This window comes from Mus caroli, unplaced genomic scaffold (assembly GCF_978045245.1).
Source record: "Mus caroli unplaced genomic scaffold, Mus_caroli_1 scaffold_1, whole genome shotgun sequence".
Taxonomy (NCBI): domain Eukaryota; kingdom Metazoa; phylum Chordata; class Mammalia; order Rodentia; family Muridae; genus Mus; species Mus caroli.
Genome location: NW_028227256.1, coordinates 161,976,833 through 161,993,842, shown reverse-complemented (window position 1 = coordinate 161,993,842; position 17,010 = coordinate 161,976,833). Strand labels below are relative to the sequence as shown.

The window sequence follows — 17,010 nt, the reverse complement described above, 5'->3', positions numbered from 1 at the left end:
GCTTCGTCTCCATTGGCTGGGAGTAATTAGGCCCCGCCCATTCACTTAAAGATCCACCCTTTGCCTCATTGCCTGGGGCAACGCGACGCCACCTTCTCAGTTCCAACGCGTTCACTTCCGTCTGGCTGGTAGTGACCCGGAAGTTTAAGCGTCTATATGGTTTGCATTATCTATTGGTACTTTTTTTTTAAAAAGTAGGTATCTTCCAGTTTTCGCTTTCCGAGCCGATACATAGTAGACCCTGTCTTTCTTCATTTTACACACAGCACGAAGTGTCGGTTGGTCCTTGTCCTTCCGAAGAGCATTCCGGAAATGAAACCCTGTGTACTAGGAAGTGATTAGAGTGAGCGAGGCGCTGCGTGTCAGGGAGGCTTGGGCGGGTTGGCTTCCGAGTGCCAGGGGAGTTTACAAGTCAGCCGGCTGCTGAGCGAGTGAAGAGCCTGAGCAGTGGACATTGAAGTAAGGATATCACAGGTAAGTCCTGCAGCCCGCCCGTGTGCCGGACGCGGTGGGAAGAGGGTGGGCTGGGCTGGAGCTCGGCGGCCATTGGTTTGATATTTAAAGGTTGTTCTGGGAAGAGGCTCCTCCTGACAGGGACAAACTTGGGCTCGTACTCCTGGGGAATGAGGCTGACAGGCTTAATGCTTCCACCTCCTCTCCTTTTAAAGTCGGCACCCATGCCTCCCCACACCTTCACCCGGTGTTTCTTAGACAAGGACACTTGCTCTTCGGCATTGCATGGTCCCAGCGAAGTTTCTGACTTTAAAGTCTCTGTTTGCCATTGGATAGAGTTTCAGGATGCATTCCCAGGGCAAGGATTTGTGATGTTCAGGAAGTTAGACCGGGTACTGAATCGTATACATCTGAGAACAGTCAGCTTTTAGGACGTGTGGTTACCTATTCTACAGTCGACTCCAGAGACCACTTAAACCTATGCCTGGTTTTTCATTATTTAACAAGTATACATTACTGCCCGTCAAAAGGAAATAATGAAGAACGTGGGTACTAAAGACAGAAACAATTAAAACCTAACTTTTAAAGTAGATGCATTCTCTGAATATATTGTTATTGCTTTAATTCTTTCGTATATATATATACATCTCTAGGTCTTCGGTGAAAGTCTTGGATTGTATTTTCATTGATTATGGAAAAAATGAATACCCTTAAAAGTTCGGAAAACAAAGGTAAGTGTTTCTGTTTTGATAATAATTGATTTGGTTTTTTGGTTGATTGGTTGATTGGTTGCTTTTTTTTTTTTGGTTTGGGGGGGAGGGGTTTGTTTTGGGTTTATTTTGGAGTGGGAGGGCGTTATTTGAGACAGGGTTTCTCTGGGTTGCCTTGGCTGCCCTAGAACTCACTGGCCTTGAACGCAGAGAGCTCCCCCTTGATTATCTAGTAAGGCAGGTAATACAACTGTTCGTTTTATTTTTACTACACTGTAACTGTTGTTAGTGAAAAAAGATGTTTGTGCTACATGGATCAATGAAAACTACACCTATATTTGATGTCACTTGTCTGCATCCTTTAACTGTCTCGGGAGAGCAATGTGATTGTCAGTATAACAACAGAACTTTCTCTCAAGCATGTGAATAGCACTGCCATCATAGGAGGGGTGGACCATTACCTATAGGGCTCATCGCAAACCTAAAATAAACAATTTAACTAAATATTAAAGTTGTAGGCTTGTACATTAAAAATACATCAATGACAGTTAATTTAGCAAACAGATAGTAAGGTCTGGGACATTTAAATAATAAGGATCAGGTGGAAATGGGTGGAAATGATTCTATAAGCAAATGAATTTGGAAATGCTGGGTTGGATTGGTTATGCAGGCATTTCTTAGCACTGTTAGGAAACCAGTGTATACTGTGAAACACCAGAAGCTGTGCTTCATGCATAAGTGTGCACACACATTTGATCAAGCAACTGTTTATCCAGAGCCTAGAGAGCAGAGGTTCTCAATATGTGGGTCATGACCCCCACGTATCAGATATTTGCATTACATATATACATAACAGTAGCATAATTACAGCTCTGAAGTAGCAACGAAGTGTGCTGTTGGGGTCACCACAACACGGGGAACTGTATTAAAGGATCTCAGCCTTCGGAAGGTTGGGAACCACTGGACTGGAGGAAAGGGCTGGGGATCACCTTTATAAAGGTTAATGTGATTGTCGGTAGCATACTTTTCTAATGTAATAGCTAAACTTTACTAGGTGATAATGGTGACATTGAAAACACTAAAGCTGGGCCTTGTGGCACAGGCTTGTGATTCCAGCTACTTGGGAGGCTGAGACAGGAGGATCACAAATTCATACCCTGTTTGGGTCCAGAGTCAGTTCAAGGCTAGCGTGGGCAACCTAGGCAGATGCTGTCTCAAAACTGTAAAATGAGGGCTGTGATAAAGCTTTGGCTAGACTGCTTGCCAGGACCCAGCTTCAATCCCACTGCCTGCCCCCATGCTTGCAGAAAGAGTATTGTCCCAAGATTTACCAAGAGACATCCTCAGTTTAGCAGTTTATTGTTTAATTTGCATATGTTCCAGAAGGTCTGTCAGACTATAATATAAAGGAGCTATGAATTACTGTTTTAATGTAGAAGGAAAAGCCAAGATGTTTTAATTTTTTTTTCCCTAAAGGTTTAAATGAAGTTTAGGTATGTGTTCATAGAGTAATAAACTCATTAATTAAACATTTGCTTTTCTTCTTTATGCTGTGCACATTTCATTAGCAGGTAAAATGAGCTGGTAAAAGTATCTGTGACTAAAGGAGCTTCCGATAGTCCAGCCTAGAACTATTCTGAAATGCTATAGCACTTCCAGTGTCTCCCAGCTCCCAGGCATGGGATGGGGAGCCCATGACGGGACTAGGGTTGTTCCACAACCGGCGGTGGAAACTTAGTATTATCTTGGCTCATGAGTTTGATGTTCTGCCTGTGCCCAGTCATGTGACGTAGAAACACTTCTGCTCCTACTTTTACACTGCCCTTAGTAAAGGCAGTGTTTGTCTCAGTGATGACCTCTAATCATGCTCTTTGCTTTCTGGAATCTAAAGCAAAAGATTGGTAAATTGTGACCCTCAGACTGCTTGAAAAAGTTTGCAGCCAATTTGATGATTATAAACCTTGGCTGAATCCATGTAAATCAGGTGTTATCCTGAATAAAGTAGGTTCTGTTTTTCTTATTACTTACTTAACCAAAAATGTTTTTGCCATTAAAAGAAAAAAATGGTTTTGTTTTCTCATGTGGGTGCCTAGAAACTTTCTTCAGTTTTACTTCATCATTCCAAAAGCCTACAATATTTCACCCCAGGCCTTTTACCAAAACTCAGAAAGTAGACGAGTGACCTTGCTGGTTCTTCACATTTCATCAGTCCAAGGGAAAGCCAGGATGGAGAAGCCACAGCCCTTCCATGTGTTTTAACTGATTAGTGCCTGATCCCAGGTGGGAAGAGAGTGCTCCAGGGATGCAGGTGACTCCCTCAGAGGATGGAGAGCACGGATGGGTGCTTGGCTTTGCTCAGCATTATTCATAATTACAGAGCTGGTGCTAGAGGTTTTTGTCTTCTCACTGGAAGGATGTAATTATTCATGAATGTGCCCTGAATTGCCTAGTACATATGTAATAAAGGTTTCTGTGTGTGTCACAGGGAAAAAAGAAATGATGAAAGGTAAGAAAATGCAAAGCCCTAGCTCTGCCTGCTCGCCCGCACGTTAGCAAGAGCTGGTGAGTTATTCCTGGTAGCCATGAGTTCTTAGCAACTAGAACAGTTTAAATAAACTTAAGGGGAAATTGGACTTGAAGGTTGGTTGACTATCTTGACTGAAATTTTGTTTTGTTTGAAAAGAAATATCTGTCAAATACACATTGTTTCTTTGCTTTTCAACAGACTTTGTGATTTGTCCTCAAATTTCTATGATTTGGAGTTCCTTTATTTGATTTTTTTCTTTATGAAAGCTTTATTTAAACTTCTAGATCAACTATGTTATGACTTGCCTAGGAATCCATTTTGACTTGAACCATAACCAAGTATCTAACCGGAATCTTATTTGCCAAGCTCAGTGGGCTGGAATGAAGTTACTTTAGGGATGACTTTATTTTTGTTTTTGTTAACTTATAGTTAATGCACAATTCTGTACTTTTAAATACCAGAAATAGACAATTAACAGAAAAACAGATTAGGTAAAATTAAACAAACCTAAACTCACATGAAAACTCATATGAAAACTAGTCAACCATAGTGCTGTGTGAAGGGGCAGAGGCAGGAAGAATCCAGACTGAGGTTGTCTGGGACTGCATGTCAGCTTTGTGGCCAGCTTAAATTACATAGGAAGGCCCTGAAGGCCCTGTCTACACACACACACCTTTATTTTTAATCTATGAAATGAAAATGTCTTATATTCCAGTGACGTCATTTTAACGCTATCATAACAGAAAGTAAGAATTATATTTTATGATATTAAGTAAACTTTCTTTGGACTGTGTTTTTACCAGGTGCCAGAGTTGTTAAGCCTCTTCCAGGCAGCCTAGCTGGTTTCTGTTTCTTCCAGGCAGCTGCTCTGATCTCCGCAGATCTTTGCAGCGAGGCTCCTGAGACCAACTGTAGGCCTTTATTGTTTACTACAGGGATGGAGGGGCCTAGTGAATCTTGTCATTTTCTGGGACTTCCTGGAGCTGTTTTGAGTTTACTTCTGGCTTAAGGAACTTCCCTGCAGGAGGTAGTGTTTCAGTCTGGGAGGAAACTGCTACAGGACAAGTAGTCTTGGTGGGTTGTTTGGGTTTTTTTTTTAATCATTTCTTTTGTCAAATTGTCCTCTGTTTAACATCTTGCTAGGCATCCTTACTTCGACCCCAATCCGAGGAGCAGGAGATGGAATGGAAACGGAGGAGCCCCCTAAGTCTGTTGAAGTCACCCACGGAGTCCAACCCATAAATCAACATGTCCTTCCAAGTCCACGGAAGAAAGTCTCCTCAGACAGCCCGGGTGTTCTTCAGCTGGGGAAGATTCTTAATGAAAGAACAGTGGAAGTTGAAGCTGTCAGAATATTTGTTCCCAAAGCTGCTATCACTCACGACATCCCCACCAAGAACACAAAGGTTAAGTCCCTAGGACATCACAGAGAAGAACTCCACAGTCAGGCAGAAGTGGTCACAGACCCAAGGAAGGAGCTCTCAGAGGTAAAGAAGGTTTTGGAAAAGCTCAAGAATTCTGAAAGGAGGCTACTTCAGGACAAAGAAGGCCTTTCCAATCAGCTCCGAGTACAGACAGAGGTAAGCAAGTGCCTAGCTTCAGTGAATTCTAGTCTTTACCTCTGGGCCTTTTAATCCCATGCTAGCAAACTGCATTTTCTCACAAATGTCGTTTGTCATATGTTGTCATTTCTCTAAATACTTCCTCTTTAACTTCTCATTCTGCCATAGGGCCTCTAGAAAGAGTTTATGTTGGGCAAGCATACTCTAAACGTGCTGGGAGTGGAGGTGCGAGGAAGCTTTAGACAAGACCTGCCTCTAAGTTATAAAAGTAGGTTACATTTATAAACTGACCAGGTCAGTCTTTGCCATTGACAAGCTAGCAGTCCTTGTTTTTAGAATTCATTCCTGACGGGGGGAGAGGGGGATAAAAAAAAATTACTGGGCCTTCATTAGAAATTAATAAGACCTTTAATCCCAGCATTCGGGAGGCAGAGGCAGGCAGATTTCTGAGTTCAAGGCCAGCCCGGTCTATAGAGTGAGTTCCAGGACAGCCAGGGCCAAACAGAGAAACCCTGTCTCGAAAAAAACAAAACAACCCCCCCCCAAAAATTAATAAGACTCTATAGTGTTCAGATGTACTACTTTAATCTCTGCAGCTTAATAAAATTGCTTTAACCTTCCCTTATTCCTGTCTAGCCTTTGCTTCATTAGCATTGTTGCTGTTGTTGATTGTTATTACTGGTGCGTGTGTTGGTGTTAATGTGTGCTGTATATGGAAGGGGAAGGGACTCTGGCCAGCTTGAGCATTGGCAAGCATGGTCCTGGCAGGCTTTGCCCTTCTGCATTACCTCTGCCTTGCTAAACCCTGTTAGATTACATTTCTAAAGCTAGCCACCAAAGTCCATTCCCACATTTGTCCGTGTCCTCCTCCTGAGGCTGACTGCCGAGGTCCAGCTATCAAATGCCCCCTTTGGCTTACCTAACTAATATACCCAATCAAAATTAAATACCTTATGCTAACATGGGGTTTCCCCATGTGCCTTTATAAACCACCATTTTCCTATGTGCCACGTGTGTCTCCTCTCTACCCAGAGTCATTTCTTTGTCCCCCTCCAAGACAAATACTCTCCTCCCTCTTCCTTGTTCCCTTCCCCTTCTCCTTCATCCTCTAACCCCTGTCTTTGTCTCTTATTTCCTGCCCTCTGTCCTTCTGGGGCAAATATGTCTCCTTTGTGCTGAAAGCTGGTCTTGGGGTCCTGAGCCCATACTTTTCCTAACAGAGGGGATGCATTCCACTTCACAGGTGTGGAGGTCAGAAGACCTTACATGGAACCCACTTGGGCTCAAGGGTTACACTTAGATCAGGTTGTGAGGCCTTCATAGTGAGCTCTCACCCACTGAGCCATCTCTGAAGCCCAAAACTACATCTCTTTGCAAGAAGATTGTATGTGTGACATAATGATTAGTGGTTCTTATCCAAAAAACTTAATGAATTTAATATATTTTAATATACTTAATTAATTTCTAAGCGCAAAATAGTATATATTTATTTGTAAACATTTTAGAAGATTCAGAAAGAAGACACTAGGGAAATGGTTTAGTGGGTAAGAATGCTGACTGTCAAGCATGGAGACCTGAGTTCAAATCCCCAACACCCATGTAAAAAACCTGGCATAGCCAGGCACACCTTTTCTGTCAGTTCTAGGCTGTTGGGGTGGGGTCCTAGACAGGATTTCTGGTCCTTGCTAGCCTCTAGCCTAGCTATGATTGTTTCATTGACAGACCCTATCTCAAGGAAGTAAGTCAGATATAGGGACACTAGTATCCTCCTCTGGCCTCCACACATGTGGGAACACACACACCATTTTTAAATGATTAAAAGGAAAATTCAGAAAGAATAAAAATGATAACACCTGGGCTGGAGAGATGGTTCAGCAGTTAAGAGTGCTGACTGCTCTTCTGAAGGTCCTGAGTTCAAATCCCAACAACCAGGTGGTGGCTCATAACCATCTGTAATGAGATCTGATGCCCTCTTATGGTATGTCTGAAGACAGCTACAGTGTACTTACGTATAATAATAAATAAATCTTTGGGCTGGAGCAAGTGGGCCCAGAGCAAGCAGAGGTCCTGAGTGAGCAAAGGTCCTGAGTTCAATTCCCAGCAACCACATGATGGCTCACAACCATCTCTACAGCTTCAGTGACTCATATACATAAAATAAATAAATAAATCTTTTTAAAAAATGGTAACACTTATAATTACATTGTCCAGATATAAGTACATAACTGCCCATATAAGTTCATTTTGTCTTAGTTATGTTATTTTTTTCTTAATTTTTTTTTTATTGAAAATAGATTTCTGTTTTACACAATATATCCTGATTAGAGTTTCCTCTCCCTCTGCTCCTCCCAGTTCCTCCTCCCCTCCCTTTCTCATCTCTATCCACCCCTTTTCTGTCTTCTCATTAGGAAACAAACAGGCTTCTAAGGAATAATAATAAAATATAAGACGAAAACTAACACATTGGAATAGGACCCAAAGGACACAGAAATAGATTCTCTGTCATAAATTTGGCTACATTCAAATCAGTGACTTTTCTTGAGCTTGGTTGTCTTTTTCCATCCTAGATAAATCGTGAGTTAAAGAAGTTACTCGTGGCTTCTGTTGGGGATGACCCGCAGTATCACTTTGAACGTCTAGCCCGGGAGAAGAACCAGCTCATCTTAGAAAATGAAGCACTAGGTCGGAACACAGCCCAGCTTTCTGAACAACTGGAACGGATGTCAATACAGTGCGATGTCTGGAGAAGTAAATTCCTTGCAAGCAGGTATTCTTCTGTTACAGATGTATGTCCTTCCCTGTTGTTTGTCTGTCTGTCACCATTCTGATGCATAACACATAGTAATAGTGAAAATTTCTCACTTAAGATCGTCAGAGTGCTTCTTATCTTGGTGATATGTGGCAGCCCCGGGGGGGGGGGGGGGGAGGGGCGTACAGTCTCCTGGAGAGGTGATGCATGGTCCTCCTTTATTCTAGAATCACTCTTACTGCAGTAAACAAAACACAGCGATAAAGTAAAGTAAAATATAGAAACATTATGGTCAGAAAAGACATATGTAGACCCTCCCCCTTTTCCTCCTTCCTCTCCCCGTCTCCCTCCTGCTGGAGAGAGCCACCGCTCATCCCCACTTCCTGGGACAGTCTTCTCCACGCAGTGTGCACTGTCCTTTTTGCTCCTTTATCTGGATGAAGAGCTTTTCAGCCTCCTCCCACATAGAAACAGAAAGCTGTCGTTTTACACATATCTGATGAGACAGACCTTAACACATGTGAAAACCCACAAGGCTCTGGAGTCCAGGCCTCAGGACCCGCAGGCTGGTCCTGGGAAGCTCTGCTGTGCATCCTCTCTCCACTCAGCCTTTCACATGCCTTAAACTTTGCCTCATCAGATACTGAGAAGGTATCTTCTGGAGAAAACAAAAAGCAGGGTGTAGAAAAGTTTGTAATAAATGTCTCAACACATCCCATGTATTTATTTTTCACACATTTATGTTGAAATACATTAAATTTATTTTTTGGAAAAATAAGAAACTTGTCTATATACAGGGAAAATGAGCCTGCTTGGCAGGGGAAAGGCTATTTGTTTTAAAACTTTTCAGTATTTTGCTCAGAGGAAAGTACAATTGAGTAGTGAGAAAAATCATTTATTTTTCTTTCCCTTTCTGTTTCTTAAAGTTAGAACCGTCTACTTGGGAGTTGTAAACTGATACATTTAGAGTAGCATTGGTGTAAGTTCAAGTCACTATATAAAAAGTATTTTTCTGTCATTTAAAAATATTTCATAAGCTCTGCATGTTAAAATGTTCTCATTTAAAATGCTGGAATTGCCAAGCAGTCTGGGTGTGTTAGGTCCTGTTGTCAGCCTTTGAAACTAACAATCACGAAGAAGCAGTAGATTGACCTGTGTGTGCTGTCACCGCGGGAGAACTGGATGTGCGTTTTGATCTTTTTCAGGGTAATGGCAGATGAGTTAACAAACTTCAGAGTAGTTTTACAGCGTCAGAACCGAGATGCCCAGAGCGCTCTCCAGGATCTCCTGAGTGAACGAGAGCAGTTTCGTCAGGAAATGATCTCTACCCAAAAGTAAGACTTGTTCTCATTCCAGACTCCTCTCTTGTCTCCTGCTGGGTTTGCTATTGTGAAAGGTTTTATTTGAGTGTTTGAGTGTGGCCACGTTTGTTAACATGCCGACTACTGTATACTTAAGTCTCACTTTAAAATAGATGCCCTGAGAGGAAGAAACCCTAAAAAGAAAGGATGGTGGTGTTACATCTTACATTGCTAGTGGGGAAAAGAATTATTACATCTGTAAGTGGGGGCATTTCTGCATTTCAAAGCAGTTCCTGAGTGTGGTTAAGGTGGTTTGTGTAGTTTTGGTAGAAGCCAAGTGTCTGAGCCATAATATGTCAAAGTACGGAATTTTTTTTAGAAGCAATTAAGGCAGTGCTTCAAGGGAAATGCTTGTTTAGGGCTGGCCATAATGATGCAGACCTGTAAGTCAAGACTTGGGAGGCTGAGGCTGAAGTACCTCAATTCCAGGCCAGTCTGGCAGTGCAGTAAGATCATATCATTAAGGAGATAAAAAGGGAAGTTTATTTGGGACATGAGAAAAGTCTCATTAGTAATTTAAGTTACTATTTCAAGAATACAAAAAAAGCAAATTCAACCCAAACTAAACAGAACTGAGAAAGAATACTAATGATGATAGACAGCTAAAACAATTTTTTGATGATAGTTTTTTAAAAAGACAAACTGAAGAAATGTCTAGCTTGAAGTGACAGGTACAGAGCCTGCATGGGTCTGTGCTAAGTCCTCAGCATACATGCTGTGGTTGTTTAGCGTGGGATTTTTGTGGAACTCCTAACAGTGGATGTGGAGGTCTCTGACTCTTTGGCCTGCTCGGGGACCCTTTTCCTCCTCCTGAGTTACCACATCCAGCCATGATAGGAGGGTTTGTACCTAGTCTCACTGCATCTCGTTATACTGTGTCTGGTTGATGATAGCACTGGGAGGTCCGGAGTTTTCTGAAAGGAAACAGAAGAGCAGTAGATCTGGGGGAGAGAGGAGGTGGTGCTGGTGGGAAACTGGGTAGAGAGGGAGGAGGAGAGGCTGTGGTTGGTATGTATATATAAGAAAAGATTGGATAAATAAGAAAAAAAGAAAGAAATGCCTATCTAGTAACCTAAAGAGAGATGGCACCTGTTAAGTATTAGGAATGAAAGCCCGCACTCAAGAGATTCAGTAGACTTAGCAACAGCCGTCAGGGATGTTACTCATACTGCTAGCCAATCAAGTCAGTGATTCAGATAAGCTCTGTAAAGACACTGCTAGCCTGGCAGTGGTGGCGCACGCCTTTAATCCCACCCAGCACTTGGGGGGCAGAGGCAGGTGGATTTCTGAGTTCGAGGCCAGCCTGGTCTACAAAGTGAGTTCTAGGACAGCCAGGGCTACACACAGACAAACCCTGTCTCAAAAAACCAAAAAAAAAAAAAAAAAAAAAAAAAAGACATTGCTCCGGTTACTTAAGAACAAGCATAGGAGGGCTGCAGAGCTGGTGCAGCAGTTAACTGTGTGTACTGCACTTGCAGAGCATCTGAGTCAGCACCAGGCTAGGCAGCTTATCACCACTTGCGGCTTCAGCTCCAGGAGATCTCATACCCTCTTCTGTCCTCTGTGGGCACCTACACTCACTTAACACACCCATACACACATAAATAATTTTAAAATAAAATAGATCCTAAAAACTAAAATATATAAGTTAACTAGCCCTAACTTATTAAAGCAATTGAACTTGTAGTTAAAAACCAACATGAGAAGGAAATTCTAGCCCTGATGGATCCACTGAATGCTGATAAGCATCTAAGGAAGAGAGAAACACAAATGTACACAAATCCTTCTAGAGCATCGAAGGAGAGGGGCAAGCATTATGATAACAAACTAGAGACATAACATAAACGTTCAGTCTTTAATGAACATAAATATAAAAATCCTTAATGGAATGTTAGCGAATCAAATCCAACAATACAGAACATCATTTATACAGTATGACCAAGCAGAGCAATACAGAACATCATTTATACAGTATGACCAAGCAGAGGTAACTACAGATACTGGAGATTGATGTAGCATCCAGACATCAACAAATACTAAAACTCTGAAATACACTAATATCTGTAATTTCTATATCAAAATGTGTTTACACTAAACTGTACTGCTTGATTCATGGTTTTCAGGTAACAACCTAGTAGATTAGCAAGTGTCTTCTGCCCTATAATCTATGTGACCAGATGTCCTGAAACTTGAAATCTGAGCAAAGATGGTAGATGACTTCTGGAATATGCTGCTCACTTATTCTCTCTTACTGGCTCTTACATTTTGTCTTTTTATCAGTGTTCACTGTTCATGTGTGTTCTGTGCAGATTTTTGGAAGAACTCTTGGTCTCCTTACAGTGGGGGAGAGAGCAGACATACTCCCCTAACACACAGCCCCATAGCACGGCAGACTTAGCACTCACGAACCATGGACTGGCACAAGCAATACATGCCCATCTGTTGGGGAATGTTGGCATTAGCCATCAAAAGAAGATTCCAGCAACAGTCGAATTCTGCAGTACCCCAGCTGAGAAAATGGCTGAAAAGGTAACATTCTTCTCTTCCATGCATGTGGAATGTGTTTTCTGAGCTGCAAGATTTTATTCACCCCTTACTGAAAACTGTGTGTTATGCTTGGCATTAGGAGTTTTGAAATGTAGATTCTTTTTTTTTTTTTTGGTTTTTTGAGACAGAGTTTCTCTGTGTAGCCCTGGCTGTCCCAGAACTCACTTTGTAGACCAGGCTGGCCTCGAACTCAGAAATCCGCCTGCCTCTGCCTCCCGAGTGCTGGGATTAAAGGCGTGCGCCACCACACCCAGCTTGAAATGTAGATCTTAAATTTGTTTTCCATGTTAATAAGCTCATGGTCTTAGAGAAAATTCCTCCTCTGACTCTTAAATTTCCAAATGTCACTATTCTCTTCTAAGGAGAATAATAGTTTTAAAAGTTAGCTAACAGATCATTAACTCTGTAGAAATTTGTCTTAGTAAATTATAGGTCACATCAGAAGTGATCTAAGATTATTTAATTCCCACATATAGATGGGACAGACCCAGAGTACTTCAGAGTCAGATAGACCAAGTACTTATCATCTTCAGTGAATTCAAGGCCTGCGTAGGTGACCTGTCACATGCCAGGCTTACCTCCATTAAAACCTCAGTACCCAACTCCCATAATTCATAATCCTGTTAACTAGAACCCCCCTGCTATTAAAATGTGAGCTAGTACTCTGTGTGGCCTGTGCTCACAAGCTGGTGCTCTGTGTGGCCTGTGCTCACAAGCTGGTGCTCTGTGTGGCCTGTGCTCACAAGCTGGTGCTCTGTGTGGCCTGTGCTCACAAGCTGGTTTAAGCTCTGACTTGTTCATGGTGATTGCCTAAGTGTTTCCCCATTGGTCACATCATTCCGTTTAATCCCTCTGAGCTGTGCATCTTCCCCTGTCTCATTAGCTTGTTCTGCCGGCTTCTCTTTTTCTCTGTCTTTGCTAGTTTTCATTCCTATGTACCTGTCCTCATATCCTCCCAGCTACCCAGAATCCAAAGTTTTTGTTAGTTTAACTATTTCTCTTCTTGGGGCACTTCTTAGATTACTACTTCCTGTTCAGCATATGACTTTGAATCCTAAGAAGAAAAAGCGGGCATAAGAACAAGCCAGCTTAAACAAGACCTAGTTGCCTACCTGGATCATATATACATTTCTCTCCCAGGAAAAAGTATCCCTTACTTAGCTCTTATATTGTATTGTTATTGTATGATTTTTCCCTCCAAAATTACTTAAAGGCTGGAGAATATAGCTTATTCTATTTCCTCATGAGCTAGTATAATGTTACACATAGTATGTGCTCACCTACTTACTGAAAGGATCAGTACTAAAAATAAACTACTCAAACTTGTTTGTTCTTCCCTACTATTTCTTTGTTGGGAAGTTACGATGGTGTACTCAGTTGCTGGCAGTATTTTTGAGTGTAGTTGGCTTTTCTGTCTTCAACGAAACACTTCTGTTCCTTTGGTTTCTGTGACTAACCTCCACCTTCTTGTCTTCTCTGCTCTCTGCTTCATTGTGCAACATTGGGTGTGTTTCAGGCCTGGTCTAGATCTGCTTGTTGTTCTACTTTCTTACTCACCACATTCCTCACGTAACAAGACTGACAGCCTCTTCTCCTTGAGTGCTTCGTGACCTTCCAGCCTAACAGCTTCACGAACTGTCCTTTCAGAGATCAATGCAGTAACTTAGTCTCTGCTCTTCCTCCTCCTACTTTAATGCCCACCTAGTTCCATCCTCCATGCTGGGTCGCAGGATCTCCTCAAGGCTTAAAATCCTTCCTTATCATTTTCAGACTAAAATCTAGAAGGCTTTCTGCTGTATCTCAGTCTCCCACTGAATTCCCTTAGCATTTTATTTTTTACTTTAAAGACCCATAATATCATAGCATATGGCATATTTGGAAAGCATTCTTATCTCCTCAAAGTTTATAAGAAACATTTCTTTCTGTCTTTGCTTGCCATCTAACATTTAACTAAGGGCCATAAAAAATAGAAGGTCTGAATGCTGAATTTTAAAGGTGTAGTTAGCAAATGGAAGACCTAAAGTAGTACGGTAGCTCTTACATGATGCCTCTCTAAACAGGAGCTAGGGCATCTTGGATATGCTGTTAACTTAGAAGAAGGGACAGGCTCCAGAGAGTGTGAGGCAGGGAGGGAGCCTGGGAGCGCCTTTGAATCAGTGCAACTATAGGAAAGGGAGCCCAAGCCTGCCCTTCCATGCTGCTTCTGTCACAGTAGCTGACCAGTCACAGTGCCTGCTGCCTTTAAAACATAACGCTGCTAATGCTATGATTAGTTTGAGAATTTGAACATGAGAAATAAGAGCTGGGAACCAAAAAAGTTATTCTTGTCCTTACTTGGACTGTTTTTCAACCCAAGGCTTCCTCTCCTGCTTTGAGTCTCAGTAGAGGAAACAGAAGAAGTCAGGACTGAGGAAGAAATGAGAGAACAAAGTATTGTGAACATAGTTGTTAGCATAAAATATTATCTATAATTGAAAATGGGAGAAATGAAGGACCATTTATTTTACCATAAGTAAAAACAGCATTTCTACAGAAGAATGGAGGTCTGATTCTTACAGACAATTGAGTGATAAGGGAGGAGACAGGCAGGGAGTGGTTTTTGGCTAAAACTGAAAATTGGTATATGAAGTAGAATTCATAAAACTTCATTTTTCTGTTTTCCTTGTACAGATACCTGTAAGAGTATTAGTTTACAATTACTAAAACATAATGTTATAACTAGGCATTATTGCTAAATGTAAGCATTTTGGGAGAAAGGATGAATTCAAATTCATTGAGGTGTTATTTTTTATGATAGCTCCATAAAACTCTATGGAACTATGTAGGTAGTTGTGAACTGGTGAAACCCAAGGCCATTACAGCACATGCTACATACATCTGACATGACCTCTCATCTGTCTTAGGTTCTGCGGATTTTGGATCCAGTTGCCTGTACAGAGAGCTCTCCGGACAACCAATTTGCTGAATCTTCACCAACCACATTACTCACTACAAAGAAAAATATTGGACGTTTCCATCCCTATACCAGATATGAAAATATAACTTTCAATTGCTGCAATCACTGCCAGGGGGAGCTCATTGCTCTTTAGTGTGTAGTCTGTTGGAGCCATGCTTAGTACCAGAGTCATTATCTGGGAGCCCGGATTAGTAAGTTGCTAGAAATAAAATCAATTCCTCATTATATAATACATACCCATGAAGCTATATCATGTACTGGATTCCAGATTATTTTTTAACAAATATCTCAGGGTGAGAAAGTGAAGCTTTGTAGATAATATTTAAAGAACAGAATACTTCCCAGTACATAGTATTTATGCTAAAAAACTAAAAAGATTTTATAATTTTCTTTTAGACCCTATATTATTATTCTGTTATATATTTATATAAACTATAAGCAGGTTTCATTTTGGTGCATAAAACAAAACCAGGCAAACTCCAACCATGCATTGTAAAGGGGTGTGGCCATATCCATCCTTTACCACTGTCTCGGCTGCTTTACTGTAGGGCAGCAGAGTCAGTGTGTGGCTAGCAAAGTCCATCCCTTTATAGAGCAAGTCTGGTAGAATAGCTGGGGTACAGGTTTGCAGTCCCTTTATGGTCACATTGTGGGTATACAAGAGGCCTTCAGAAACACTGGGGTAAGGGGTTAATCTTTCCAAACATATATTAGGAAAACAAAAGAGTATTTTAGAGCTACAACAAATACTTCAATAAGTGTTCCATGCTGTTTAGTTTTGGTGAGGTGTTCTTTCTTTGCACGGTTGCAGTTTGACAAAGGAAACAAATTCATAAGCACCAACTCATATTGGTGTTGAGAACAACAGGAGAAGCTAGCTTGCTAATATAATGATGGAAAGGGATCTTTAGGAGAAAATCCACAATTCACATATGTTATTAAATATATTGTATAATTTATCATAAGGTGCTCATTTATTTGTCTTTAAATATTCACAAAAATCTGTTATCAAAAAAATATACCAAATTTTACAAATTAGTTGGAGCAGTGCCTATCAGAAATCTTCAAAAGGCAAATCTGGTGAAATCAGTGTATGTCAGGGTCAAACCTGCTATTTTTGTCTGACTCATCTGAGCCATTTTTATGGTTTTAAATGGCAATAAAGGTCCTATTTCTTTGTGGTTAGTCCCCTTTCCTTTCAGAAGAGCATGCTTTGGCCTCGGTCTTCAGGTGGCTCTTACTGTTTATGCTGGGGGTTCATTGCCTTTTCCCTTCATAGGAATGGAAATTTTCATGACATTGAATTTGACTATGACTTCTTGTGTACAACAACAAAAGCACAAGAAATGAAAAGAGGAATTTCACCTAAATTGAAAAGCATTCATGCATTGAGGTACACAGTAGCCTACCCAGTTAGAAGTGGGCAGAGGCTGAAGAGATGCCGTAGTCTGTAGAATGCTGCCACACAACATGAGAACCCAAGTCCAGATCTCCAAGCACTCACAGAAAACACTGGGTGCAGCAGCACACATCTATATCCCAGCCAGCACACTTGGAGCACAAACTGGGGAGTGGCATTCATTGAGCAGTCTCTGGCTGAGTTGATGAGCTCCAAGCTAAGTGGTAACTCCTGCCTATCTCAGACTGTAAGGTGGAGAGTGATGAAGGAAGACAGTGCATAAGCCTCTGTCCTTGACAGGTATGCACACACACTCAACGTGTATGTGTGCCATACATACTTGCAAAATGAGCAAATTATTAGTTACCTAAAATGTACATGTATATTTCTGTATACACATGAACAGCAAGCATATCAGAAGATTGTCAGCATCAGTAATGAGTGAAGTGCTATCATTACCATTTTCATGTAGGTAGGATGACTATTAACAAAAAAGCAAGATGGCAACAGTAGGCAAGCCTGAAGAAATCTGGACTACTCTGCTTACCAGCAGATGTGGAAAACAGCTTTCATTCAAGATGGCGTGGGAGTTCCAAAAAAAAAGAAAAGAAAAAGAAAAGAAAAATCTTGGGTCACACCATTCTAGGTTTATAGCCAAGAGAACTTGGGCACTGTCATAGAGAAGAAACTTTGGAGCTGCTATTTATATTTTTTGTCATACTTTCCAGCTATCCTACATGACATCT

At 41.3% G+C, this 17,010-nt stretch overlaps 1 protein-coding gene across 2 annotated transcripts; it reads left to right on the top strand.

The window, feature by feature from the left end:
- Positions 1–71: 71 nt before the first annotated feature.
- Blzf1 (basic leucine zipper nuclear factor 1) lies at positions 72–16,042 on the top strand. 2 transcript variants are annotated; one of them, XM_021161665.3, is made up of 7 exons: positions 257–474; positions 1,107–1,184; positions 4,834–5,270; positions 7,820–8,019; positions 9,207–9,335; positions 11,672–11,891; positions 14,813–16,042. In XM_021161665.3, the coding sequence occupies exons 2-7, from the start codon at positions 1,145–1,147 to the stop codon at positions 14,996–14,998; spliced, it is 1,212 nt and encodes a 403-aa protein (XP_021017324.1). In that variant the 5' UTR covers positions 257–474; positions 1,107–1,144; the 3' UTR covers positions 14,999–16,042. The 2 variants fall into 2 exon arrangements, with proteins under 2 accessions (XP_085698681.1, XP_021017324.1); XM_085842555.1 differs by lacking the exons at positions 7,820–8,019; positions 9,207–9,335; positions 11,672–11,891; positions 14,813–16,042 and adding an exon at positions 72–159 and having other exon boundaries at positions 267–474; positions 4,834–5,324.
- The last annotated feature ends 968 nt before the right edge of the window (positions 16,043–17,010 follow it).